This window comes from Amphichorda felina, assembly GCF_050947745.1.
Source record: "Amphichorda felina strain 45539 chromosome Unknown scaffold_8, whole genome shotgun sequence".
Lineage (NCBI taxonomy): Eukaryota > Fungi > Ascomycota > Sordariomycetes > Hypocreales > Bionectriaceae > Amphichorda > Amphichorda felina.
The window spans coordinates 1049293-1074450 of NW_028145042.1; the positions used below are offsets into that span (position 1 = coordinate 1049293).

A 25158-nucleotide genomic window follows, 5' to 3' on the forward strand; every position below is an offset into this window, starting at 1 on the left:
CGCCGCACAACAACCGCATTAACATGAGTACGTACTCGTATCAAATCACAATAGTACCATGTAGTCAAAATTTTGTATTGATTTTACTCAAGTATCTGAACACCGTCAATCGGCAATATATTAACGAATATCGAGCCCAACTCGAGATGCTCTGTAGGGTAGGCAGTGGTTTTGGATAGGTACACCTAGGTACCTTGGATAAGGTCAGCCTCGCAGGAGTTACCGCTTATTGGCTGAAAAACGAACAGCCGGAGGCGCACCCAAGCTTCGGTGCAGAACGCAGACAAATCCTTGAGCTACGTATTCGCATCCATCAATTTTCCTACCTACCTGTCAGCCTTGGAAAATCGCAGACAACACCGCCGCCATGAACTCAACACAAGCCGCCATCGAGAATGTCGACCTTGAGAAGCTCAATGATCAGGACAAGGCCGAGCTTCGCCAGTTCCTCGGCAACCAGCAGCAGCGTTCGCAGATTCAGTCTCGTGGGTTTCCCCATCGTCTCCAGCTACTTGCGCCCGCCCGCCCCTCCATCGGGGGATGTCCTAACCAGAGCTAACGAATCCAATGTGTGGCAGAGACACACCAGCTGACACAGATTTGCTGGACCAAGTGCGTCTCCGGAAACATCAAGGGGGGGAAGCTCGACAAGAACGAGGAGGGCTGCTTGTCGAACTGTGTGAACCGCTTCATGGACCTAAATTTCCTGACGATGAAGCACTTGAACTCGATGCGAGGAGCATAAGCGACTTCAATTTTCTACGGGAGGGCGAGCGAACCGGCAGAGTTTCGCTCAGAAAAGCCGACGACACCGACGCTGCGTCATAGCTGCCACGAGGAAAATCATGCGCCTAGGGAGTGTGGACCTTGTACCTCGAAGAAAAGGATTTTCAGCAAGAGGATGGGACATGTATGATCATAGCTAGGTGCCATGTACAGCATTGCCTCTTAGCTACGTGTGGGGCCAAATGTATAATACAGCTACTAATCGAACATGACCGGGCGCATTTGTCGTCAGAGACAACTCTCCAAATCATTATCACATGTCATAGTGTGCACTCTGGGTACAGGAACTGGCTGGTCTCTGAATTCATAATCATTTTTGCCTTTGAAATGACAAGCTCTAGTGCGCCTTTTCCGATGCCCATGCTTAGAAGTAGTAGACCGAACCGAACCGAACACAAACAAACTGTGCAACCAAAGTTTACACGAGGGACAGCTTGTTGGCGGCAATGTCGAGGGCGTCGACATCGGGCGTAAGGCGGGCGTAGGCCTTCTTGGTACCATCGGGGCTAGAAGTTTGTTAGGACTGTGTCGGAGTAGGGTTGAGCCAAAGCACGGAGGAAACATACCGGATGAGAGTGTTGATCTTGAGGGTATCAATGTCATAGAGCTTCTTAAGCGCCTGCTTGATCTGGGCCTTGTTGGCCTTGATGTCGACGATGAAGACGAGGGTGTTGTGCTCCTCAATCTTCTTCATGGCGCTCTCGGTGTTGAGAGGGCGGACGACGATCTTGTGCTCATCGAGGCGAGGAAGATGGGGGATCGACTTGCGCGGGTACTTGGGAGCGCGGGAGACGATGAGGGTCTTGGGGCGGTGGAAAGAAGTGCTCAGGCGGACCTTGCGCTGCTTCTTGGAGTTGGTCTAAAGAAAGTCAAGTTAGCAATGATGAGACTCGGACCATGTAGAGGAAGCAAGCACTTACGCCCTTGAGAGCGGCCTTCGCAGCAGCGTTGGCCTGCTTGGAGCCCTTAGGGGCGGCTACATAAAAACAATACGCATCAGCAATCGCTCTTGTTCAGAACTCGCAAAATCTGCTGCTGCCATGATGCGGGACGCCCATTCTCGTCGTCGTTCATCGAAGCGAGGGTGCATTTGCGTGTTGCAGCGGCATGATTCCGAATTTTGTTGTTCAGTTCGTACCTTTCTTGCTGTCCTTGCCGGCCATTGTGTCGGTATTTTCAAGCACGGATGGCGAAGTTGTGCTGTCGGTTAGTCGTTGGGGGATGAGGAGATCAGCAGATTCCAATCGGCGGCAGAAAATAGCACTCGTAGTGGATTTCCAACTGTGGGTGAATTTTCGATTAGGGTTGCAGGGGTGTTCTGCTTTTTAATTGGCTAGAGGGCTTAAATTCAACCTGGTCACGTGGGGATAACTTCAACCTCAGGCTATGGAGAAACTTCGGAATTTTCCTCTCTGAGCGTTGTGTAAGTAATATAGCACTAGGCTAGGTGCGAGGGTCCTTTATTTTATGAATTCAAATAGTGGCCTCGACTTTCTATGGCATTTTATCCGGCAAAAGCTAATATAAGTTCGCTACGGAACCGTGAGTTTGTATTCACTTTGATCCGGCACACTTGTTGATACCTGTATGTGCTTCTCACCGCTCGTCAGGCTGCTAGCCTGGTATACTAGAAGACAGACCGATGCTTACATGGTTCGCGAAGGGACCACCATACGAAGACCATCGGACGGTAAGATGGGATCGTCAAAGAAGCACACGCTTCAAAGCCTCAAAGCTGGAAGGCCTCCCATGGCTAAATCCACAAGGTCTATGTCACGCAGGGCAAGCAGAGCTTTGATAAACAGGCATCATCAATTGCAAAAGAGGAAAACCCAGGCCGTAGAGCGGGGAGACAAGGTTGAGGAAGCACTGGTCGAAACGGAGCTTGCAAAGTTAGGCGGCTTGGGTCAATACCAACAAGCAAGCCTTCAGGGGCAAAGCAATGACCGTGGGGGAGACACGTCGAAACTTCTTCTCCAGTGGCTCCCAACCTCAGCTCTGAGATCTCTGAACCGGCGACCCAAAATGCTTGAAGTTGGAGCCTTGAGTACGCGGAACGCATGTTCGACAAGTGGTCTATTCGAGTTGGTCCATATCGACCTCAACAGTCAAGAACCGGGTATTCAATCCCAAGATTTCATGGAACGTCCACTGCCCAAGGACCCCTCGGAAAAGTTCGACATCATATCACTGAGTCTTGTTTTAAATTATGTCCCAGATGCTGTGGGGAGAGGTCAAATGTTAGTGAGAACACTCTCATTTTTGGAGAATTCAGAGGCATCAGCGACACCGTCGACAGAACCCTTCTTCCCCTCTCTCTTCGTGGTATTACCGCGAAGCTGCGTCGACAACTCGCGATATCTCACAGCGACAAAGTTCGAGGAACTCATGGGGGCGTTGGGTTACGCCAAAGTACGTGGTAAGAACACGCAAAAGCTGGTTTATAGCCTATGGAGGAAGGGGAACATGGGACCAACACCAAACGCTAGCTTTCCGAAGAAAGAGGTCAATCCGGGGAAGACGAGAAATAACTTCGCCATTATACTCGATAAATCGACATGCAGCTAAGAGATCTGCCACGGTCGGCTTCTCTTCAATGGCACCAGTAACTGGAAATTCTGCAACTCGGTAGAGTCTTCTCGGATTAAGATCATTCATGATCCCCAGGCCTCGCCATCTCACGGAACAACCAGCCCTAGTGCAATCACTCTGTTGAGATGGTTATACTTGCTAAATATTTCTTTTCCCGAGCACTCGGATGCAGCCCCAGGAGCAGCAGATCTTGGGCTAAGGTCACATGATGACCTGGCAACATTGGAGGAGTCCGGTGGACAAGGCTTTTGCTCTGTTCAATGGCAGGGTGTGTAGTTATGTGGCACCCCTACATCATGGCATGTCCACGAGTAGTGTTGGTCTAACGGGGAACGCACGGTGCAGAGTTCTGAGGCGTGACTTGCTGTCGTTGGGCTGGTTTGGCTATTCCTCATGATTCGTTCTTGCATAGAAGGGTCTAAACTAGCAGGTACTATGTAACATGGGGTAATTGGCGCCGACGCTATTAGCCCCCTACATAGCACCCTGGCTTGGCATGTCTCATACCATCTTCTGCGAAGGAGATCCTGGGGTAACGACCGTATTATCTACGTCGACTTGGGCCAAAATCAGATATGGCAACAGTGGACAGAGGGTGATCTTCTGGCAGGGGCTCATTGCCAGGCCGAACAACGGGGATACTCCGCATGCCTGCGGCCAAGGCGGCGTCCACCTCCTTGAGATTGTCGCTTAAGAAGAGCCATCGTGCAGGGCTGATGTCAGGATACTTGGAGAGGATGGCTTTGTAGCTTGCCACGTTGGTCTTGGGCCCCGCATTGATGGTGTCGAACCAGTCAGAGATGAGTGGTCTCATATCAGAAGGTTCAGCGTCTGTATGGCCAAAGAGGAGCTTCTGTGCCGGAACAGAGCCGGAAGAATAGATCATGACCTTCTTTCCGGCGTCATGAGTTTTGGTAATGAAAGGGGCAACATCGGGAAAGAGAGGAGCCTTGATCTCTCCGGACTCGTAAGCATGCTTCCACAGGTGACCTTGAAGAGCTTTCAGATACGAGGCCTTGACGTCCCTCGCCACGAGATCGCGGACATGATCTTCAAAAGCATCGCGGGAGTTGCGATACTCTTGGGGAAAAGCCTCCTGGTACTGACTGAAGCTGGGGCTGTCCCACTGCTCGTCGAGGACTTTGGGAAGAGAATCGAGTGCGTAGGGGAACTGGCAACCACATGTCCAAAGTTAGTAATGGCGGTGGGAGTAGGAATTGACGATGATTTGCCGAGGGCCTCAGCATAAAGTGCCGGCCACGTAGGGTCGCACACATGATTGCCCCTTTTGGGAGCTGGCTTGGAGTTGCATCGCCATTATCACTCACCAAGACGTCCTTGACGAAGGAGATGGGGCAGACAGTTCCCTCTGGATGCGGTCGATAGTTAGCCTCCCAAGATCTTGAAAATTTGCGGGGAAAACCCTTGACGTTGATTCTCATTTCCGAGCTCACGAGAGAATCAATGGACATTGGTTAGTGCCAGGGAGAGCACTCACCGATATCAAGCAGCAGGACGTCGAACTCGGCAAAACCAGCAGTCATTTTGACGAACGAAACGCTCCGGAGGGAGGCGGTGAGCAGTGAGAGCGCGGGACTGGGCTGGGAGACGCGTTCAGGCTAAATTTTCTTTCTGGGTTCGACGCTCTCAGTAATATTATCTCCCGGTCTGCTGTTGCTGTTACTCGAATGTTTTTTTCCCTCTTCCTGTTTCGTTGTCGTGCCTTCGCGGTGGAACCTCTCAATCCGATGTCCTGCAGGTGCCTGCAGCTCTGAAGGCAGAGGAGGTGTGAAAGGATTGGAGCTCTGGCGCGGACTACTGCATGGCCAAGGGGTCGGTTGTGGTTGGGAAAGGCGGTCAAGAGGCGCTTACTCCGTACTGCACCACCATGTGTCGCCTGACCAGCTCCCCGACTCTCGCAAGGTGCGTATTATTGCTTCCGCTAGATATTGTTAGCACGGTACGTATTGTTTACATCTGGACAAGATGGCCTTGGCTTCAACTCTGTCCCAGTTCATCGTGTATGCATGATCAAGAGGACCGTACTATCCACAAGGATCACAAATGTGCGCCTAGTATCCGTACCGTACGTGACTTTGCCGCTCAATTTTCTCATCATCACCACATAATAATAAAAGCTCTGATGGTATTAAGATTCATTATATAGCATGAACATGTATTAAGGTATCTACTAATGATATATAAAAGAAAGAGAGTTGAAGAGCCTGTAGACAATGAGAATCGGGTTTGAAAAAGGTACAAGTTGGCATGTAACGAGCTAACCTTCGTCATCCTTGTGGATAGACGTATGGAGTCGGATTGAAAACAGGTTCCAGCTCGATCAGTCCACATTCAAAACATGACGGGAAGCTCCCGTATATCAGGACTATCCGCCAATGTTTCTCACCTACTTTGTAGAGGACCTAGTATTACTTATTACATACGGAGTATTACTACTCGTACTAATATCGTATCCGAATGCTTTGCCTTTGCGAAGTACTGCATGCTATTAGCCCGCGGGGCGGATGGTGTCTCCCAGAACAGAGAGATGAGATGTTGCTCTGTGATGACATCTTGCACCCTCATTGCGGTCGTCGTTGGCAACTGTGACAAACGATCTACCGTTGCCCTGCTGACGGCCATTTAGCCGGGGAACAGAATAACAGTGACTGGTTCGATGAAACATTCCTGGAGGGTGGGCTGTAGGAGGTGCACATCGCTGGCACGCAGTCGCACGACGAGCACTGGAGTCGCATGCCTTCAGCGCCCAATGAGGAACCTGTTGCTTCGGTCTCAGGAGGAAGGCCAGCCTGGTTGCATGAATCGTTGAATGATGGGTGGTGGGTGGTGTTCGGGGAGGTGAGACAAGGTAGGCAAACGTTATCCAGAGTTCCAAACGCCCTGAGTGCAACTCGCACCGTGTTGCAAGATTCAGATCAACGACCCAGGGACCTTATGGACAGGTCGCACTCACGAGTGTGTCACCTCCTGAGGGTACACTGCCCAGGGGTAGCGAGGAGTGTGCCTGCTATCAGTGATCGGTCTCGCCCCCTAGTGCCAGTACTATTAGCCACCTCCAAGTTCCCAGTTGGCCACCGTTCATGCTGCGCCGTTGAACCCAAACCCGCTTTACGACTATTAGCACTCCGTGGTCAAGACTGAACGAGCCAGCACTGTATTTCACAATGGACAATGGCTGTGAGTGGTCAGTTCACAACCTAACCCACTCAAAAACAGTACAAAACCACAAACTTCACACTGTTAGGTCACGCTGGACAACTCGTCATTTCGTGCCCGTGGAGACGGGGACGGACAGGAGTGCCCAACCACAGGCCTTGGAGTTAACACACCCTCCCAACGCTCTTCTGTGGCCAGCTGAGACAAACCTTGGGATGGCTGCGCTGGACACTGTACACACGGAGATGCCGCTGGAACTCTTCAAGAGTTCCAGGTAGTTAGAGGTAGTGGGCTCAACGGTTGCGGTGCAATTCAATCCGCCATTCTCTTTTGACGCCGAGTGACCAGTGCAAGTCTGCCAGCTGTTAATAAGGTACCCATCAACCGCTACCACAAATACTTCCCACCAGGAAGGTACTACGTACGTGCCTACTCGTACTATCCGCACTCGTTGTACAATAATTTACGTTGGTCGCATGAGTATCGACGACAACATGCAGCACATGGATTGCGACCCTTGACTGAGAGATACACCCTGGACACTGTGAGAAGATTTCCCAATGGTATCCGGAGTGATTCGACTTTGAATTCCATACGGGCGTGATTGTGGCGACGGAAGCGGTCGAACTTGGCACTACCCTCGGTACTTATCTGTTATCGTACCTTACGCTTACAGAGAGAGTTTGAGGGTCCGGACGTCAAGAAGCCGCCGTTACGAATCCGTCGGCACGTCACCGGCACCAACTCATGTCAATCCTAATGGGTAATACCTCGTGGCTACCTCCTTGGGGCTGCTTTGTTCCAGGAGTGCTTGGTAGTCAACAGGTATCAAAGTACGAGCAGTACTATACTCTACGCACTCGTATTCATCACACTGGTCGTAGATACGATAAAGCAACTCTCTCAGGCACGGAGCACGGAGGAACCTGGGCCCTGGGAGCCGACAGCATCAGGACAGTCTCCATGTATTCGCAGGCACAGTACTCTGTACTACGTAACCCATGGCTGATGATCATCAGCAGCGGCATCATTTCCCCTCAGCAGTCTGGACTGCCATATTTCTTCCTCTCCTCCTGCTCCGCCAATTGTTCCGGTCTGAGTTGCTGGAAGGAAGCCAGTGGGGTTTCCTCGATCACCACGATATCCCCGAGGTTGTCCTCGCCAGGCGTCTTCGAACACATTGAGTTGACGTGGGGATTCGGGGAGACACGAAGGGCAGCATCCCAAAGCAGGCAAATGGGCAACGGATACGTAACTCCCGCCGTCTAACTCACCCAACCACCAACCAGGCAGACTCAGACCCAAAGACCTCTAGCGTCTCCTGCGCCTCGAAGCTGCCACTCGCCGATTGCTCACTGGAAGTCACTGCCCTCCGAGCCCACACACCTGCGTCAGGTGGAGCCATCCTGCCTCTGGTCATCGAATCCCAGGCTGCCTGGCGCCAGACCCATCCAATCCCATCCCAGTATCCCCGGTTTCGTCTCTTCCTGACCCTGACCCCGGTGATTAGTCCTGACGAGGTGGCCTCAGGCCTGTCCACGCAAGCCAGTGGAGGTTGCTCGACTCGTCCCAGGCCGCCCGGACTGTCCTAGTCATGTCCAGTAGCTTCTACCTGCGTCTGGGCTGTCCCTGAGGTGTCTCTCCGGCCCTTCCACCCCCTTCCCGTATAACCTGCAACCCAACTCATCATCACCGCCATTCCCTTACCACCTTCCTGCATCTCGCATCTACCCTTTTATCTTCTCTCTCACTCCTCCCTTCTACCCACGTCCCCCTTCTTTCTTTTGGTACGCTCCTCTCCATCTCGCTTCGTCGACCTCATCAAAGGCCTTCTTTCTTCTCGAGCTTGCACTTCCTCGTCATCCAATCCGCTGTTCGCCACCTCCGACACTTCGACACTCCGACGCTTCCAACGTCACTGCTCCGCCACCCTCCCACATTGCAAGCAAGAGCTCCGGCTTCACAGTCTGGCTATTCAACCTATCAAGTTAGCTAGTTGAATCGAGAGAAAGAAGGGTCCTTACAAACCCAAACGGTTCTCGAAAGCGTTCACCAAAACGGTTGACTCAACGGTATCACCGCCTCGCAGCCACCGATCTCGGCTCCGATAAGGAAGACTCACACGACCCGGTCCCGGCTATACCGTCAACGCCAACCTTCCGCACATTTACTGGGTCGCCGGGGTATCACCCCTATCGACATCTTCAATCCCATCTCGCCATTCTTCATCTCCGCATCTGTCACGGCCCCAACGTCCAATCTTCAACTCGTGCACCTCGTCTCTTACGCGCCCTCGGATCAGTCCAACGTGACTCTTTCGACGCCGAGTCAACCCCTGCGTGACCAGTCCTTGCCTCGTCGCTCGTATACAGCGAACGCGGGCTGCCTGGTACACGCTCTCTTGGTAACCTCGCCTCGTCTTGGTTTCTAATCACCGCCCTCGGCGCTCGTCGCCATTGTCAGAGTCATTCTTTTACTCCGTTCACAACATCCTCCCATGTTCTCATAACGACTTCTTCCCTTGTCTTTATCCTCTTACGGGCCGTTTGGCTTCTCGCTTCTTCGCTACGACCATCATAATCCGTTCTCCTTTGTCCAGCATCTCGATTCAACTCCAATGAGCCTCTGATTTCACCACGACTTCTATTCGACCTTCACCATCTCGAGCCCGTCCTTAGTCGACTCGAATCTCGTGCTTACCACTTGTACATTCCATCGACTACTTTTTCCACTCACGATAACATTTTGCTTCTCTCGACACTTCACACGTCAACCCGCACATTTTACCAGTGTACACACAAAACAAGATAAAACAAGAGCTGTTTTGATTCACGACTTTGTCTTTTCTACGCGGGGTTTTCTTTTTTGGTGCTTTCCTGGCGATAGAAAGACGCCTTCTCTCCGGACACGACCGGGCTTTTCTGTACAATTACCTGCGCTCGTCACGCTACGTTCCTCTATTCGGCAATAGAGGATGGACTGTCTGCGAGACAACTTTGTTGGTGGCGTTCTTCTCGATGGCCGCTATCAGACTCTCTCCCCTCTCAACCATGGCTCCTTTGGCATGGTCTTCACGGCCCAGGACCTCTTGACCGATCAGACAGTTGCCATCAAATGTTTGACTAAGGTGTCCGCGTCAGCCGATGCTGGCTTGATTCTGGCCGTTGACGACAAGTCGGAGGAGTTTGCTTTGCATACTCGTCTCGGTACCCATCCAAACATTGTCAATCTCATCCACAGCTTTGAGACAGATGCTCACGTTTATCTTGTCTTGGAGTACTGCTCTCAGGGCGACTTGTACGAGGCTATCCGGAATGGCCACGGCCCCCTCGAGACGGAGCATGTTCGCCAATTTATGCTGCAGCTGGTTGATTCTGTCGACTACATCCATTCCAAGGGGGTCTTCCACCGAGACATCAAGCCGGAAAACATATTCCTCACTGAGGATGGTACCATGAAGCTCGGTGATTTCGGCTTGGCAACAACGGACAGGTGGTCCTACGAGATGACTGTGGGCAGTGATCGATATATGGCCCCGGAACAATTTGACTCTGCTGGTGCCGGCTACGCTCCGGCTGAGGCAGATATCTGGGCCATCGGTGTCTGCCTGCTCAACATTCTCTTCTCGCGCAACCCCTTCACCACACCCACGGAATCGGATCCGCTCTTCCTCGACTTCTCTCGAGACAAGCAGAGCCTCTTTGACGTCTTTCCCTCGATGTCTCAGGATACGTACGAGGTTATCGTGCAGTGCATGAACTTGGACCCTAGGAGACGCTCTCTTGTTGGAGCCCGCGATGCCCTCATGCGTCTTGTCAGTTTCACCACGCAAGATGAGGCTCTTGACGACTTCTGCACCGCTGCGAAGGCCACCGTCGCATCAGCGAACCGGGAGCCTCTTCGTACCCCGTCTATCCAGAGTCCTCACATTGACGAGTCTGGTGCTTTCCCTTGGACTAAGGCTCTTCACACCAGCCCTCGACACGGCCTCCGCCAGCTCAGCGCCATCCCTGACGACGAGAGCTATACCGAGGATCTCTTTCCCAAGTCGGAGGAGACAACTGACTGGTGCTCTGCTACCGCGCAGACGCCTTCGTTATCGTCCATGCTTGACTCCAGCCTGGGTGCATCGATGAACTCGCTCGCCATTCACCAGCCGCTGCGGACTTCAAAGGTATCGCCCACGGCCGGCTCCCTCCCAATCCGCATGGCCAAACCTCTTACACTGTCCATGTCCACCGTCTTTGGACGTCGTCAGGAGATGGTGTCCAAGAGCTGGAGTGACATGTGGGAGGAGGACGAGGAAGAACAGCATGAGCAGCAGATGAAGAAGCTGAAGGAGCTTAACTCGAGGACCTGGAGCCATGAAAGCAAGCACGATGGGAAGGAGTCCCATGACATCAAGGGCAACGTTGACGATGATCTCGTTGCTGACGGCTTCTTCTTCCACGAATCTGCCATCGGGAAGTCTCATCAGGTCGAGACGGCACGCTACTCTCCACCTTCCAAGCGTAGCAACTTCGACAAGTGGGCTGCGCTGGGTGAGCGACGAAGGGGACAGAACATGTCCAAGGACGATGACAAGTCGCCTGACAACAAGGTGCGACGACATTTTGGATTTGGATTTAAGTCTTACGAAGCGGGCGTTTTGGATCATTATAATTATCAACACAAATCACCACCACAACATCAACATCAACAACAACAACAACAACAACAACAACAACAACAACAACAACAACAACAACAACAACAACAACAACAACAACAACAACAACAACAACAACAACAACAAGTACAACAACAACAATGGAACAAGGAGCGGGTGCCAAAGGCTTGCCCATGGAACAAGGGCAGAGATTGGAACTGGCGCCGCGACCGACGCGCCGATCTCGGGGATATTGAGTGGGTTGGTGGTTGGTAGGAAGCCCCTGGCTTTCTTATTCAACTTTCCAATCGTGGCTGAGGGCGATCTTTGCTGAGCCTGGATGTACGACGCTGTCGGGTTCTATGTCGGATTGGGCCATTGTTTAAAAGCCGCCATGAATTTCAACTGGTACGAGTTCAAGCTCTCTGGAACACCACCCTGGCTTTTCTCATTGGATCGAGTTCGGCATTAGATGACCAACACTGCATAAGGGGGAGAAGACTCGGACCTCAGCTCGCTTTCTGTGTATTAGGTATTTGCATAACTATGGACAATACCAGAAGTTACCCACTCAAATACATTTCGCCCCACTCTCCTCCAGTGACTCAACTCCAACATCTTCTTTGACTCAACCTCAATCTCAGTTGGCATGTATTATACAGACTCATGGTTGTATGAGACCCGTGTCACGTGACTAACAGCTACGACGATTTCTTTAGTATGCGATCGCTCTTGGTTGTTAAACCCAAGTAGGATCACGCTAAGCTATCAAGGTACCCGCTCAGAGAGGATTACCCACGTCGTCACGGGGAACGAAAACTCGGATGTTTCCATACACGAGGTATATCCATCATTATTCCCCCATCCATCATACGCAGACAAGTAAGTTCCCAGGAGGATAAATGTGTATTTAAGGTGGCCCTCCATCACAATCACGGATGCTGTGCAAACTTAGACTCCCAGCTAGCGCAATAGTGTGTTATAAAAGAAGGCTAGAGACAACGAGACCGCTCAACAATGCCGCACCACACCGGGGTATTTTATGCCCCTATAATATTTTTCGGGAGGAAGGTCCATATGGTGCCGACGACGCCGAGAATTGCAAATAATGTGAAGAGAAACCACAGGTTGACCCGCTCGCGATTGGGAATATCCTTCCAGTAGAGCTTGAGATAGAAGGAAATGGGAAGGAGGATAGAGATGAGAGTACAGAGGGCAGCGCCGAGGAAGGCGCAGACGGAATCAAAGGCGGGAAAAGCAATAGAGATGAGGAGGAGGACCAGGACAATGCTGGTGCGAATAAGGCCCCGGATGAGGCTCCTTACGAGGGCGGAACGGCGACTAGCAGAAGTGTTGTTGTGACCAGCGTGATGATGCGTGTCGTGAACGCCGCAGAGCACGTCGGCAGTGGTGATAAGGGGGCGTGCGTTGAGGGGAATCTTGGTGAGTGGAATGATGGCAACAAAGACGCACATCAGGATCGTCAGCGCCTTCGGGTAACCGGATGTTCTGAGCACGTTGGAGGTAATGGCGTCACTGATTCCATCCCCGAACATGATGATGCCAATGATAGCAAGGCACGTGTCTAGGATGTACTAAGGGTAGGACTTGTTAGTGTTGTTGACACATCAAGATGAAAAAACCTCAACCAGCAACGAAGACCTACAGAGAACGAGAAGGTGATCTGGACGGCCTTGCCCCATTTCGATGGATGCCTCATATCCCTGTAGATCTGACCTCAAGCATTAGCGTATGGGTTGAGTCCTGTTGTGACCGCACTAAGCTTACTGAGGGAAAGATGGAATGTGCTCCCCATGGGCTAGCCAGGAGGCCATAGGCCAGTGGAAGAGCTAGCCAGTTCGAGGGAAGCAAATGTGTTGTAGCCGGCTCGCGTAGAGACCCAGGTGTATGCTCTTTGATAGCGCCATCGACGATGACGATACAGACAACTAGCCCAGGTATTTGTAAGTCGACTGTTTCTTAATGCTCTGAGGTGGGAAAGACTCACCACAAAACGTTGAAAAGATACCAATCACGCTCGTATAGCTTAGGAGGCGCAGGGGGAGTGCGTTGAGCACCAACACGAGCAATGCACACACACACTTCCATATGTTTACAGTGGCCAACCCTGGAAGCAGCAAGTCGAGAGAGTCAGCAAAGAGAATGGCTAGAGCGACATTAGCAGCAATGAGTTCTAAGGAGAACAATGCCGACACGATAACTCGAGCATGAGTCCCAAAGGAGACATATGCGAGATCAGAGTAGGTAATGAGGCTCGGGTCATAGTCCATACACCTAGCAAGCAGCTTTCCAGTGTAGCCCGTAACGGTGGCAGTCAGAGTCAACAGCGCGAGCCCGATTATCCATCCACTTATTTTGAATGCCAGGGGCAGACTCAGGATACCGACGCCAATGATGGCGTTTATGGAGTTGAACACAGATTGAGGAAGGGTGCTCTGGCCTTCGACGGTCAGGACCACCCTATCGCCCTGCTTGACCTCCTTGACAAGAATGGGTTGATGTTCGCCATGCGCAGCGTCCTCATCATTCTCGTCCCAGTCACTAGGCTGCTGCCCTATCGACGGCCTTCGGGATCTAAAGGAACCCCTTCCTATTGTCCCATATTGCGAACTCCTGAACGAGCCATAGCTCCCTATAATAGAAGGAGTGGCTAGATGAGGTGGGTTCGCAAAAATGCTAGATCGGCTAGACGGGGTGAATCCTGGAAGTGCACCGCTGGCCATCTCAGCGTCGAGAGCTTTGCTCTCACGCTCTCTGAAATCCTCCCGGCCCGGACCACGGGCAGAGCTAAAGCTGGCACTCGGTTCGCCTCCAGACCGAGTGGCAGAGGTTGCACAGTCGTGTTGCGGCGGCGAGGCCTCGAGATGTTGTTTCAGAAGGCCTTTACCGGGCGGGCTCGCTCGTTGGTCGACATGGCTCCGCCCATAGTGAATATCCTCGGTGCTAGGGTCATCAATGGCCAGAATGTCGGAGTACACGAAGCTGGGGCGCCGGGGAATAACCTCGGTGAAAGCTGCCGCTCTCTGCCAACTGCGAGCAAAGGATCGGAAGCTGTTGACGCCACCAATGTCGGCCATGGCAGCGAGGCGGTTTGTGACGGATGAACTGTCGTGGAACCTCAGTTAGTACACATTCAGGAGTATTGAAGGCTGCGGTAGATTTGTCTTCTTCATACCGTCTGCGCCCATGGTGGTAAGTGGCACTCGGGTCCTCGTTGCCATCATCAAGTAAGGCTGTTTCCTCTCCCAGAGCTGAGGAGTTGAGACTCGCAGAGGGAGAGGCTCGCCCCTCGTACTCGTCCCATGTGGTCGGATTCCCGGCTGGCGGAGCCATAATCTAGCACCGATTCAGTCGTCTCTGTGCCGCAGTCTGAAATGCTGCAGTACGGCACAGCAGAAATCTCGGTTTGATAGTAGAGCTGGCGACTCGCAAGGGAACTAGCCAAGATCCAGACTGGGGTCGGCAAGAGGGCGAGGGTTCAAACGAAACAGCAAGGAACACGAGCAACGCAAACAAAAACCCAGGTTCAGCGCGCACAATACAAATTGTCCCTCAGGCTAAGATGAAGAGGTTGTGGGGAGGACCAAAAATATCAAGGTGGTCGAAGTCGAAGGTCGATAGTGTCCCTGGTCAAGACATCGGCATCGACCGATGAGTACGGCAAGGCTAATAAGGTAGCTGGTATTAGCCAGCGTAGGCCAACGGCACCAAGAGGAGCCAAGACCCCCATCATGGCCCCATGGAAAGCACCGCAAACATGGCTTATCGCTAATACGAGTACTGCCAGAAAGGCCGCCGTCAAGCGACAACGACATGGGTTCCAGGTCATGGTGGGGTTACAAGTGGCTCATGGTGGGGCAAGGCGGGTGGTTCTCGTCGCCTCGACTCTCGTGACCTCGAGGGTCTTCATTCTTCTTCCTTGCAGCCATCTTGCACCACTAGGTTGATAGGAAACCAACCATCGAACACTCTCGTTATGGTATAACCTCCTTTTTTTTTTTTTTTTTTTTTTTTTTTTTTTTGGCATCGTATAATCAGTTGTTGCTACTGCCAGGAGGCTCACGATCGTGCTACTCATCCATATTAATGAGCAACCGTGGTAACACTACCACTTTTACCTCGCTTCTATTCGTACTTTGTACTTTGTATTATTACAACTTGTCCACCAATGGATAAAAAATCGGCCGTAGGCGACGCGCCAATTGGCACTTTCATCCGAACTTAACCACTGCCAACACTCTACCCAGTCAAAGGTGGCAAGGGTGGTGAGGAAAGGAGATGAAAAATCAACCGGGGGTGACGAGGTCAGGTTTACCGCAACCATAATGCTTTGGTAGCGATGCTACCCGAGTGCTCAACGCCACCTTGCAAAAACCGGACATGGGATCAAAGGCTTCCGGGAATCTTTACTTCGAACGTACTGTTGGCACATACGGTGCATGTGTGTAAAAATTTTATTTACCACACATTGATGATGCCCCAACCTGTCAATCTCTGTAGTCGTTGTTGTTTACTTACGTACACTTCACTAGTCATTCCCATAGTACAATTCATAGAGACAACGAACGTCTACTATTCTTTCTTATCACCTAGCGTCTCGAGCAAGCCTACCTACCTTGTCTTCCACTACGTCAGCTTCATCCACAAGGGGCGCATGACTACTAGAATTTATGTTTACGAATCCACACGGGGACTTCACCTGGGGCGTTGTTATGGAACGTTGGCCGAGTTGGGGAGGTTGTCGTTATCTAAGCTTATCAGTGCGTCTCACCGCCCACGACGGCGCGGTAGGAGCGGCAGAAAAGCTCACATGGTGGTCGAATCACACTTCAGAGGCTACAAACCACGATCAAGGCATAGTCCTTGTGGCCAGGGTTGGATTGTGTGCTCCCCTTGGCCAAACAGCCTCTTTGCCCCTCTCAGAACCTTCCGCCATGATTTCACGATGAAGAGCTCGTCCACTACACGCCCTAGTGCTACTGCAACGACGATCACCGCCTCTGCCACCATCCGAGACCACCTCTCTCCCCTCCTCCCCCTACTTGATGCCTTCAACCACCGTAACAAGAACCAGCATCATGCATCCCACTGGTGGTCTCACTTTAGCATCCTCCGCCGCTCCCTCCGCGCCCTCGTTTTCTCCTCCACATCCCGCGAGACTTCTTCTTCCGGCCTACTCTCCCGTGTGCGCTGGTTGAGAGACCGTATCACCCCAGGAGCCTACATGCAAGTTCCCGCGCCTCGTATCTCCAAGGCTCGCCTAGCTGACAGAAAGCTCTTGAACCTCTTTAGACGCTTCAGCCAGTTGGCCGCCGACAACCAGTATGCCCCGCTGGGTCTAGTTCTCCTTGCCGTGCTTGCCCGTATCAGTTCCGTCCTTTCCGAACTCCTACCCCCAGACCAACCCCCAGGCTCAGTTCAAGATTCGCCCGCCGTAGGGGAAAATTCCCCAATCTTCCAAAGCTCTACCGAAGGAGATAGAGGAGTCGCCATTTCACGAGGCGACATGGATCTCACGGTACCAGCAACACCAAGTATTACGGGCCTAGCAGCTTTGCGAGTCACGGCAGCCTCTGGGGGCCCTACCCATCAATCAAAGAAGAAGAGGAGCAAAATTAAGACCAGGAGTAAAGGCGACGAGCTCTCAAGCCTCTTTGGCACGATCGAATAAATAAACCCCAGTTAATCACCGCGAGATAAACCGGAATTAAAGCACCGGATGGGAAGGATCATCATAATGGTGGTAGAATAGGTACTAGGTAGAACATTCGCAGTAATCAAGTACAAAAACAACCAAGCCCACTCCTAAAGACGAAAATATCGTCCTTGACAAAATTTGTTTCATCATTTCCTCTTCCCAATCCATGCGCCCGCCGCGATATCCACCATACACGAGCATGGGCTTCTGATATTATCCCAAGACGAAGCGCTGCCTGCCATACTCGCCCATCATCTTCAATTCCTTGATTGAATCGCTATTCGAACAGTCCTCTCGCCCCTAGTCCAATTAACGTCTGGATTACAGGGGGCGGTAGGACCAGATGCGAGCCTTCATATCGCCTGAGCCTGTAGCAAAAAAGCCTCCCTGGGGGCTAGGGGCGACAGAAATGACCGAGTTCTTGTGTCCCTGGAGCATGAGTTGAGTCGTTCCGGTCCGGGGGTCCCAGAATTGAACTCCACGATCCTTCGATCCAGAGAGCACCCAGTTGGCATCGGGCGTCAAAGCTACCGACAGGACGAAGTCTCGGTGACCCTCGAACGTCTTGATGCATTTGCCAGTGCGGTTGCCTTCCCTGCCACCTCGGGGTGCACCAAGCTCCCACATCTTGATCGTTCGGTCCAAACTACCGCTAACCAGGTCCTTGCCGTTGGGCGAGAAGGCAACAGAGTACACTGAATCCTTATGTCCGTCAGGGCCTTCCAGGCGCTCCACCAAAATCGCATCCTGAATGCTCCACACGCGCACGCTCTTGTCAAGCGATCCAGCAGCCACGTATTGAGTGTCGGGAGAAATTGCCACTGTTGTGACGCCGTCCTCGATCGTTAGCGTCAATGTATTGACTCCTTGCTCGATATCCCAGAGTCGCACGGTTCTATCGCCGCTTCCAGAAGCAATCGTGCGCCCATCGCGGGCGAAGTCCAGAGAATAGATATCCTGCTCGTGACCGGTGAAGTGGTTTCGGATTGTCCTGTTTTGAATATCCCAGACCTACAGGAATCAGAGGTTAGCAGTCGTGGTTGGCGAGTTTATAGCAGTAGATGACCTACCCTGATGATCTTATCCTCGGCACCAGTCGCGAGGTATCGCCCGTCAGGGCTGAAGCAAACGCTGCGGATATACAAGTCGGTACCGCCCATGGGGTCGGTTGCATTGTGGTCCTCCAACACACACACCTTCTCACCAGTAGCAACGTCAAAAATCTGGGCGGATCTGTTGCAGCCAGTGGCAACATATTTGCCATCGTGACTAAAGCGAACGCAGCACACAACACTATCGTGTTGAAGCGAGTGGACTAGATCGACATCGAGAACGCGCTGGACTTGGGCGTTGAAAATGGCGTGCCAATCACTGCCGGTCTTCTTGTTCTGAGGAGCAACAGCATCCAGCTCGAGGTCGCCAAGGGCATTACCAACCGAGGTAGGGGCTCGAGGTCCTCCCATACGGGGATGATCAGGCGTCGGTTGGGTAATTGAGGGCGACTGAGCGTTCCCAGGGTAAGGCACCGGGGTATTGATCTGAGGCGTGGTCGGTCCAACCCCATTGGGAGGGCGACCGATACCGCGACGGCCAGGCCCTGGAGAAGCCGTACTCTGAGGCGGTTGCGGGCCCATACCATTGGACATAGGACCGCCATATGGCTGCTGCTGGTAAGGTCCCTGCTGTTGCTGCTGTGTCGAAGGATGAGGTGGTGGTACAGGCAGCCCTGGGGCCGCCTGGGACATTTGATGCTGGGGACCCATTGGCTGCTCCTGTGGCGGTCCATGCTGCTGCTGGTGCTGCTGCTGCTGTTGCGGCGGTTGAGGTGGCGCAAGCCCGCCCTGGTTTCCGCCGGCCATAATGCCACTGAAGAGACCATTACCCGATGTAATCGACGGGGGTTGCTGTTGAGATGGGCCGGCGTGCTGTGGAGGGCCAGCCATTGCTGGCTGGCCAGCACCTCCTTTGCCACGGGTAGCTTCTGCGAGCTGGTGTCGTAGAACGCTGAGTTCTTCTTCGTACCTGGAGGGGCATCCAACGTTAACATGATGCAAAGGTAATAAAAAAAAACTCCAGTCAAGACGTACTTCTGCTTCAGAGTCATGTGGGTTTGCTCCATGGCGTAAACCTTCTCCCTTACAAGTTGCATCTCGCTAACCTGAGCAGAAACTGTTTCGGAACAACAGTCAGTCTTACCAAGATGAAAAGGGGGAGAGGAGCTGAGATAATTGCGTACTTTGATGTTCAAACCCCTCCGTTTGGCGGAGCTGGGTATCGAATTCTGCTCTGATTTGATCAAGTAGCTCGTTAAGGCGAGCCGAATTGCCCGGGGGCACGGCCCCCATGCCACGATGAGGGTACATGGACATTGTGATAGTTTGTCCAGATCGTGCCGTGGGGGTCAACGGAGCAAACAGTCGCGCGCTGCTCAACAATGCGCGCGGCAAGCTCTAGGCAGCGGCGGATAAGTAGAGGCAGGGTGCCAAACAGCACGCAGCGAGTAGGAGCTTGTAGCGGCTAGATCGCCTTCGACTCGACCACCAGGAGTTGTCTTGCGGGCTCGCTAAATAAAGAGTTGCGCGGTAGAGGGTCGGCGGGTTGGGCGGCGAGGCTGGGATGTCAAGGGTCAGGGTCAATCCAGGTCAGAGTCGTTCAGCAAGAACGCATGCGACCTGCGGCGAGTGATGGTGATGAAGCGCCCTCGACGTGGAGCCAGGTGTGGATGATGGCCAACGTGTTGATGAGGTGGAGTGGGAGGAAGGGGCAGGAAAGAGGTGGAAAAAAAGGAAAAGAGACATTGGCGGCGAGGCGCTGGTTGCTGGGAACCTTGGAAGGGTGATGGGACGGGATAGTGGAGCCCCAGGAAGCCCAGCCGCTCTCCACCTGCAGCCACCAGCCCCAGCAGAAGCAGGTGCAGGTGCAGATGCATGGGCCTCTTCCGCTGGGAAGTGCCACTTTGCCTCTGCGGCCTGCCACGCCAGCCCCAGGCCCAGGGCGACGGGGGTGCTTGCTAGGTGGGTCTGGCCGGCCCACGCACGGGCAATGAAACCTGAACCAGCCGTAGCAGGCAGGGATGGTGATACCTGCTGCAAGACAGATGGTACTACGAGCGCATCTCACCTGGCTCAGGCCGGCTGGTGCGCGGGGGCCAGGGCTACAAGTGTCCAACTGTCTAAAACCCCCCGAGCCCAGCCCAGGTTCAGGAGCTAGGACAACAGCATGCGCTCCATTTATATCAGCGCAGCCGACTACCTGCAACGGTGGCCGGCGACAGATCTTGGTGCGCCACAAATCGTCGCCAAGTACCAGCTCGAAAACCCCAAGTACTAGCAAGGGGACCCGCTACATCCGCTACACAACCCAACCTGGCGCCCGTGCGCCTTTTGGCTGTCGCTGTCTGGAAGTTCGGTTTGACTCGCTCGTGGAGTGCATGTTTGTTGATGACCACACGTTGTTGGGCGCACAGCTGGTGGACGTGCGGCTAATACTACCAGGTAATGGTCGTAATAGTACCCGCTGTTGAGGAATCAACTGCAAGTACTAAGCATTGCAGTAGGGTATGATGTACTCGTGCCGCTGTTGGACAAGCAGCACCTCGCAGCTATTATTAATGTCGTCGCTTATTACCTAGTAGTACTAGTAGTACTCTGTATGAAGTACTGCTTCAGGTTTCCCCTCCCCCCACAGGATCAATCCCCTGTTCTTGTGTGCCTAAATAGGAACGCTCATAGGACGGGGAGACCGTTTTCTGTACTTTATTAGGTCAGGTATGAGTAGCTTGGATGACAGCGCACAGCACAAAACAGTCTCCCGCTAACATAAGCGCGTGTTAAAAAAGACCTTGATAATGGTTTGCAACATACCTCCCAACCAACAAGCTCACGCACTCGTCTGCCATTACCCCATCTGCCAGTTGAGCTCTTGAATGAGAACTACTTCAGGCACAGCTGCGCACCCCTCCTCCCGAAACGGCGAAACCAGCCTACCAATCGGCTTCCGTGACCGGGGTCTGGTGCTGTTGCGCATGTACCAGTATCCGTACTATGCCATGTAATAGGTAAGCATGTAAGCAAGGTAGGATCGTGAAGGAGACAGGCTTGTGGGTTGTTCGTCTGTTTCCTTGTACATATACATACATATACTACTCCGTACGAAGTACAACTGAACGATATTGACTCACCCCGGTCTTACCGTCGTACTGCTCGTGTGACCGCGACGGCTAGCCCGTTTGCTTGGCACCATCTTGACTGCCGGTCTCCATCCATGGAACGCAATGTGGCCGTCTCTACTTTACGCTTGCCCTATACCTTGAGGGTGCCTATAATACGGCAGAGAAGCGTCCCTCGGTAGCTACAACGGAGCCCCATGGTTCTACCCGCACACAATCATGAGTAGAACACGGCGCTCGATATGTACTCCGTATATTACGTGTAGTAAGTGCCTAGGCATTATTGACAGGAGGATAGGGGACTACCAACTCCGACAGCGTAACTTGGATTACGTAGTGCCCCAACTGGTGGCAGTAGATACATAATAGTAGCCTTGCATGTGTCACCATTTGGTGGAAGCAGAGTGTCGATGAGGTGGCTGACATCTGCCGCTCATCTTACATAGGTTGACCCTACTGGAGGTATGTCGCGACTGCATCCGTAAGTAGGGTCCAGCCGACTACCGTATGCACTCATCTCTTTCACACACCTTAGCGTGTTTTCTCCCCGAAAGAGCCTGCCCACGGAGGTCAGTACACGCTCTGTATCGATCGCAAAATCATTAATAGGCCAATCCCCGCCCGTTTTCGTGGAGGACACCCAATCCAATCATTTAGACGCGCTAAAGTGTATAAAAGAGACCAGTGTTTACGGCAGTAGTATTACTATCCGTACGTACTAAGTATATAGTCTTCCAGCTTTTCAACTTGTGGGGGGCGGGACGATCGGGAGGCAGTACTCAGATCTTGGACCGATTCTCAACCAGGTAACCTGTACTTCTTTTGCTAGTATCTAGCTTAATGTTATTATTGATATGAGATGTTCTTGGCATCGCCGTGCTCACTCGTTGGCCTTGCACGGGTAGTCCCACCCCAAACCAAGTCTTCGGGTCGCATAATATGCGTCAATGTGAGGCATCCGAGATACCAGTAGGCAAGCCCGGGTCTAGTATGGCGTGGCCTATACAGTTCTGAATAAAGCACCTTAGGGTTATATAATAGTAGGAAAGAGAATATCGACACCTGATTGAGCCCACCCATGCAGTGTTCATTGTACGTCAAAGACGTCCCGCCTTTCAAAACGCCCGCAAAAATATTTTTGATGCGTAGTCATCGACCACATACCAAGAAGATGGCAATCCTTCGATACGACAAAGGCACCATGTTCCGCTCCTAAGTCCGTTAAATACCGTATTAACGGGACAAGGACAGGGGATTAGATATTACCAGTTTACATAGTAATATCTAACACCCGGAATCGTCGCGGGGCTTGCGCCAAGGAAGAAGGGATAAGGGTATTGAGGGGAAGCACGCAAGGTAGGCATGCCATAGGTACCTATAGGTATGTGGTGAGATGCGTTATCAATCGGTCGACCAACGTCAAAATCGGACCATGCCACGCTCTCGGAGGGGCTGTGTGGATCCCAGATGGCGCTTGGCCGACCACCAGCCAATTAGAGCACACCGGCCGCAGGAGATGCCGAATACGCCGCCCATGAAAATTACCGGAGAGCCGCCCATCCTCATCGTGCCACTTTCCTACACCCCTAGCTGTTGGTCTTGAAGTTGCAAGACTACGGGAAGACGGGGAATTTTCCCATGACCTGACTGCTTCCTGTCTCGGGCCTACGAACAACCGAGCCACTTGCCCATTCACGTTATATGAATGAGGTTGCCGGCTCCCTGGTTCCCTCGAACTCTTGCATCGTTATGTATTAATTACTACCCTCTTTTCGACAGCCTCCCCATATCCAACCGTCGACCCTTGGAAGGATCGCGCTTGCCCCTCAGTCGCGCTCTTTACTTGGTCCCACAAGTTTTTGCCCCAATCGACTCCAACCTTCAACCAACCCATTTACGCTGCTGCAGGCACGAGGAGATTACCACCACTCTGCGCATGGTCGCATTTCTGATCTTCCTTTCTTTCCCCAAGTCCTTCCACCTCCGGCACAAGACGACGCCGAGGACCGATTCTTGTCGCTAGGCGACACCACCACCGCCATCATGGATATCGTTGTTGAATTCACCGATACCTTCATCGCCGACTACATCTACGCCTGGGCTCACCCGGCGAAGCCGGCCCCTTATGACTTCCCCGGCAACGCCTCGGCGCAGACCTTTTCCTCATGGACATACGAGCCGGCAAGCCAGTTCATCAATGTTCAGCCTTCCCAGGCTGCGTATATGAGCGCATGGCCGCGCGACAATCTCCATCGTCAGCTCATTACGCTGTACTTTATTGTTTGGTACGTCATGCCTTACCGAGACCGCTAGACCTGCTAATACGTCCATAGGGTATTTGGGCTGCTGGTCTATTTCCTCGTCGCAACTTTTTCATATTTCTTCATCTTCGACAAGCGAACTCTGAACCATCCCAAGTTCATCAAAAACCAGATCTGGCTTGAGATCAAGCAGGCGAACAAGTCGATGCCCTTCATGGCCCTCTTCACCGCGCCGCTCATGGCGCTCGAAATCCGTGGCTACAGCAAGCTTTATGATACGACTGCCGAAGGCCCGGGGATGTGGTACAACATTGCCCAGTTCCCTATCTTCCTACTCTTTACCGACTTCTGCATCTACTGGATCCATCGCTATCTCCACCATCCGCTCATCTACAAACGCCTTCACAAGCCTCACCACAAGTGGATCATGCCCACGCCTTACGCTAGCCATGCATTCCACCCTATGGATGGCTTCGCACAGTCTCTTCCGTACCACATCTTTCCCTTCCTGTTCCCGCTCCAGAAGATGGCCTATGTGGTGCTTTTCGTCTTCGTCAACTTCTGGTCGATCCTCATCCACGACGGCGAGTATCTAACCAACAACCCTGTCGTGAATGGTGCGGCGTGCCATTCACTACATCACTCTCGTTTTGAGGTCAACTACGGTCAGTTCTTCACGGCCTTCGACCGCCTTGGCGGCACCTACAGGATGCCCGAGGCTTGGATGTTTGAGAAGGAGACGAAGATGTCAGAGAAGCAGTGGAAGGTTGAGTCCAAGACTGTTGATGGTTACGTCAAGGAGATTGAGGGGACGGATGACCGCACCTACGAGCCTCCCTCGACCAAGAAGAATAATTAAGAGTATCGGAGAATTGGCACGGTGTTGCGTCGACACCTTCTGAGCGATTTCTGAACTTCCCGGTCTGGTATCGGTTTCTGTATATATATGAATCGCGTGTTGGCTGGTCTACATTTGCCAGTGGGAACGGCGTTTTGGAGAGGGATGGTGGTGCTGGACATAGCTGTATATTGCTTGCTGGACAAAATGTCAAATAATAAGCCAGACTCGACATAACTGGCAGCTAATAGTTGGAAATCAAAACTCGATCCCGAAAACTCCAATACGGGCGGATGGCACTATAGGCCTCGCCTCCAAGTGCATGATCCTCTGGGGGTAAAAAAAAATGAAACGTGGCTTAGTTCGCCAATTGGTTCCCTGTGGTGGTCTCCCCTCGGAACGAACGAATGCCGCTGCATGTATGTGTAGCGTGCTGCACGGATAAGCTCGGTGCAGACATATGCGGAGTCTGGAGCAAGACTGGCGGAGGCTCCTCTTTCAATCGGGATTACTCTCTTCAAGAAAAGCTCACGAATTTAGGGTCTCGTGGTCGCCCGTCGGCGCCAATGTCGTTGGCTTTGAACCGATTCTCCATGTATACCTTTCTCGCCTGGTCGAATGTCATCCGTCTCTTCTTCATGATCTTGAGGACCTCGGCCTTTCCGGCCTCATCCAATCCTCGGCGACTGTCACCGCCCTCAACATTTCCGGTCAGGTCAAAATTGCTGCTCGAAAGGCCTGCCTCGATGTCGCCAGAGAAGCTGGTTGGGAGGCGGGAGTAGATGTAGCCAGCGCCGGGGATGTGGACATCGGTAACAAGATGAGACCAGTGGGAGCGAGTAAAGAAGAGGCATGTAACGAGGAGGATAAAAAAAAAGGAGAGAGAATAGAGGACGTAGCCCATGGTGGATATATCGGCTTGGTTGACTGATAGATCGGGATGTCGAGAGGATCGAGTTGTCGACAGGT

General features: G+C 52.6%; 7 protein-coding genes across 7 annotated transcripts; 3 read left to right on the forward strand and 4 right to left on the reverse strand.

Annotated features, from left to right (window-relative positions):
* Nucleotides 1-367: 367 nt before the first annotated feature.
* TIM8 (Tim10/DDP family zinc finger protein) lies at nt 368-745 on the forward strand (the record flags this gene model as incomplete). The annotated part of the gene is made up of 2 exons (XM_083197375.1): nt 368-485; nt 579-745. The coding sequence occupies 2 exons, from the start codon at nt 368-370 to the stop codon at nt 743-745; spliced, it is 285 nt and encodes a 94-aa protein (XP_083046843.1).
* A 459-nt stretch (nt 746-1204) lies between these two features.
* On the reverse strand, nt 1205-1949 carry RPL25 (60S ribosomal protein uL23; the record flags this gene model as incomplete). Its single annotated transcript, XM_083197376.1, has 4 exons — nt 1205-1292; nt 1353-1645; nt 1707-1762; nt 1925-1949. The coding sequence occupies 4 exons, from the start codon at nt 1947-1949 to the stop codon at nt 1205-1207; spliced, it is 462 nt and encodes a 153-aa protein (XP_083046844.1).
* Nucleotides 1950-3922: 1973 nt separating this feature from the next.
* Nucleotides 3923-4922, reverse strand: UTR4 (the record flags this gene model as incomplete). The annotated part of the gene is made up of 3 exons (XM_083197377.1): nt 3923-4549; nt 4707-4747; nt 4877-4922. The coding sequence occupies 3 exons, from the start codon at nt 4920-4922 to the stop codon at nt 3923-3925; spliced, it is 714 nt and encodes a 237-aa protein (XP_083046845.1).
* A 4607-nt stretch (nt 4923-9529) lies between these two features.
* Nucleotides 9530-11537, forward strand: TPK2_2 (kinase-like domain-containing protein; the record flags this gene model as incomplete). Its single annotated transcript, XM_083197378.1, has 2 exons — nt 9530-11155; nt 11196-11537. 2 exons carry the CDS (start codon nt 9530-9532, stop codon nt 11535-11537), a joined length of 1968 nt encoding a protein of 655 aa, XP_083046846.1.
* A 706-nt stretch (nt 11538-12243) lies between these two features.
* Nucleotides 12244-14301, reverse strand: ACO1O0_008013 (transmembrane amino acid transporter protein-domain-containing protein; the record flags this gene model as incomplete). Its single annotated transcript, XM_083197379.1, has 3 exons — nt 12244-12798; nt 12870-12935; nt 13321-14301. The coding sequence occupies 3 exons, from the start codon at nt 14299-14301 to the stop codon at nt 12244-12246; spliced, it is 1602 nt and encodes a 533-aa protein (XP_083046847.1).
* Nucleotides 14302-17243: 2942 nt separating this feature from the next.
* On the reverse strand, nt 17244-19291 carry TUP1 (WD40-repeat-containing domain protein; the record flags this gene model as incomplete). The annotated part of the gene is made up of 4 exons (XM_083197380.1): nt 17244-17933; nt 17993-18944; nt 19010-19091; nt 19159-19291. The coding sequence occupies 4 exons, from the start codon at nt 19289-19291 to the stop codon at nt 17244-17246; spliced, it is 1857 nt and encodes a 618-aa protein (XP_083046848.1).
* Nucleotides 19292-23133: 3842 nt separating this feature from the next.
* ERG3_2 (sterol desaturase family protein) lies at nt 23134-24210 on the forward strand (the record flags this gene model as incomplete). Its single annotated transcript, XM_083197381.1, has 2 exons — nt 23134-23375; nt 23424-24210. The coding sequence occupies 2 exons, from the start codon at nt 23134-23136 to the stop codon at nt 24208-24210; spliced, it is 1029 nt and encodes a 342-aa protein (XP_083046849.1).
* Nucleotides 24211-25158: the final 948 nt, after the last annotated feature.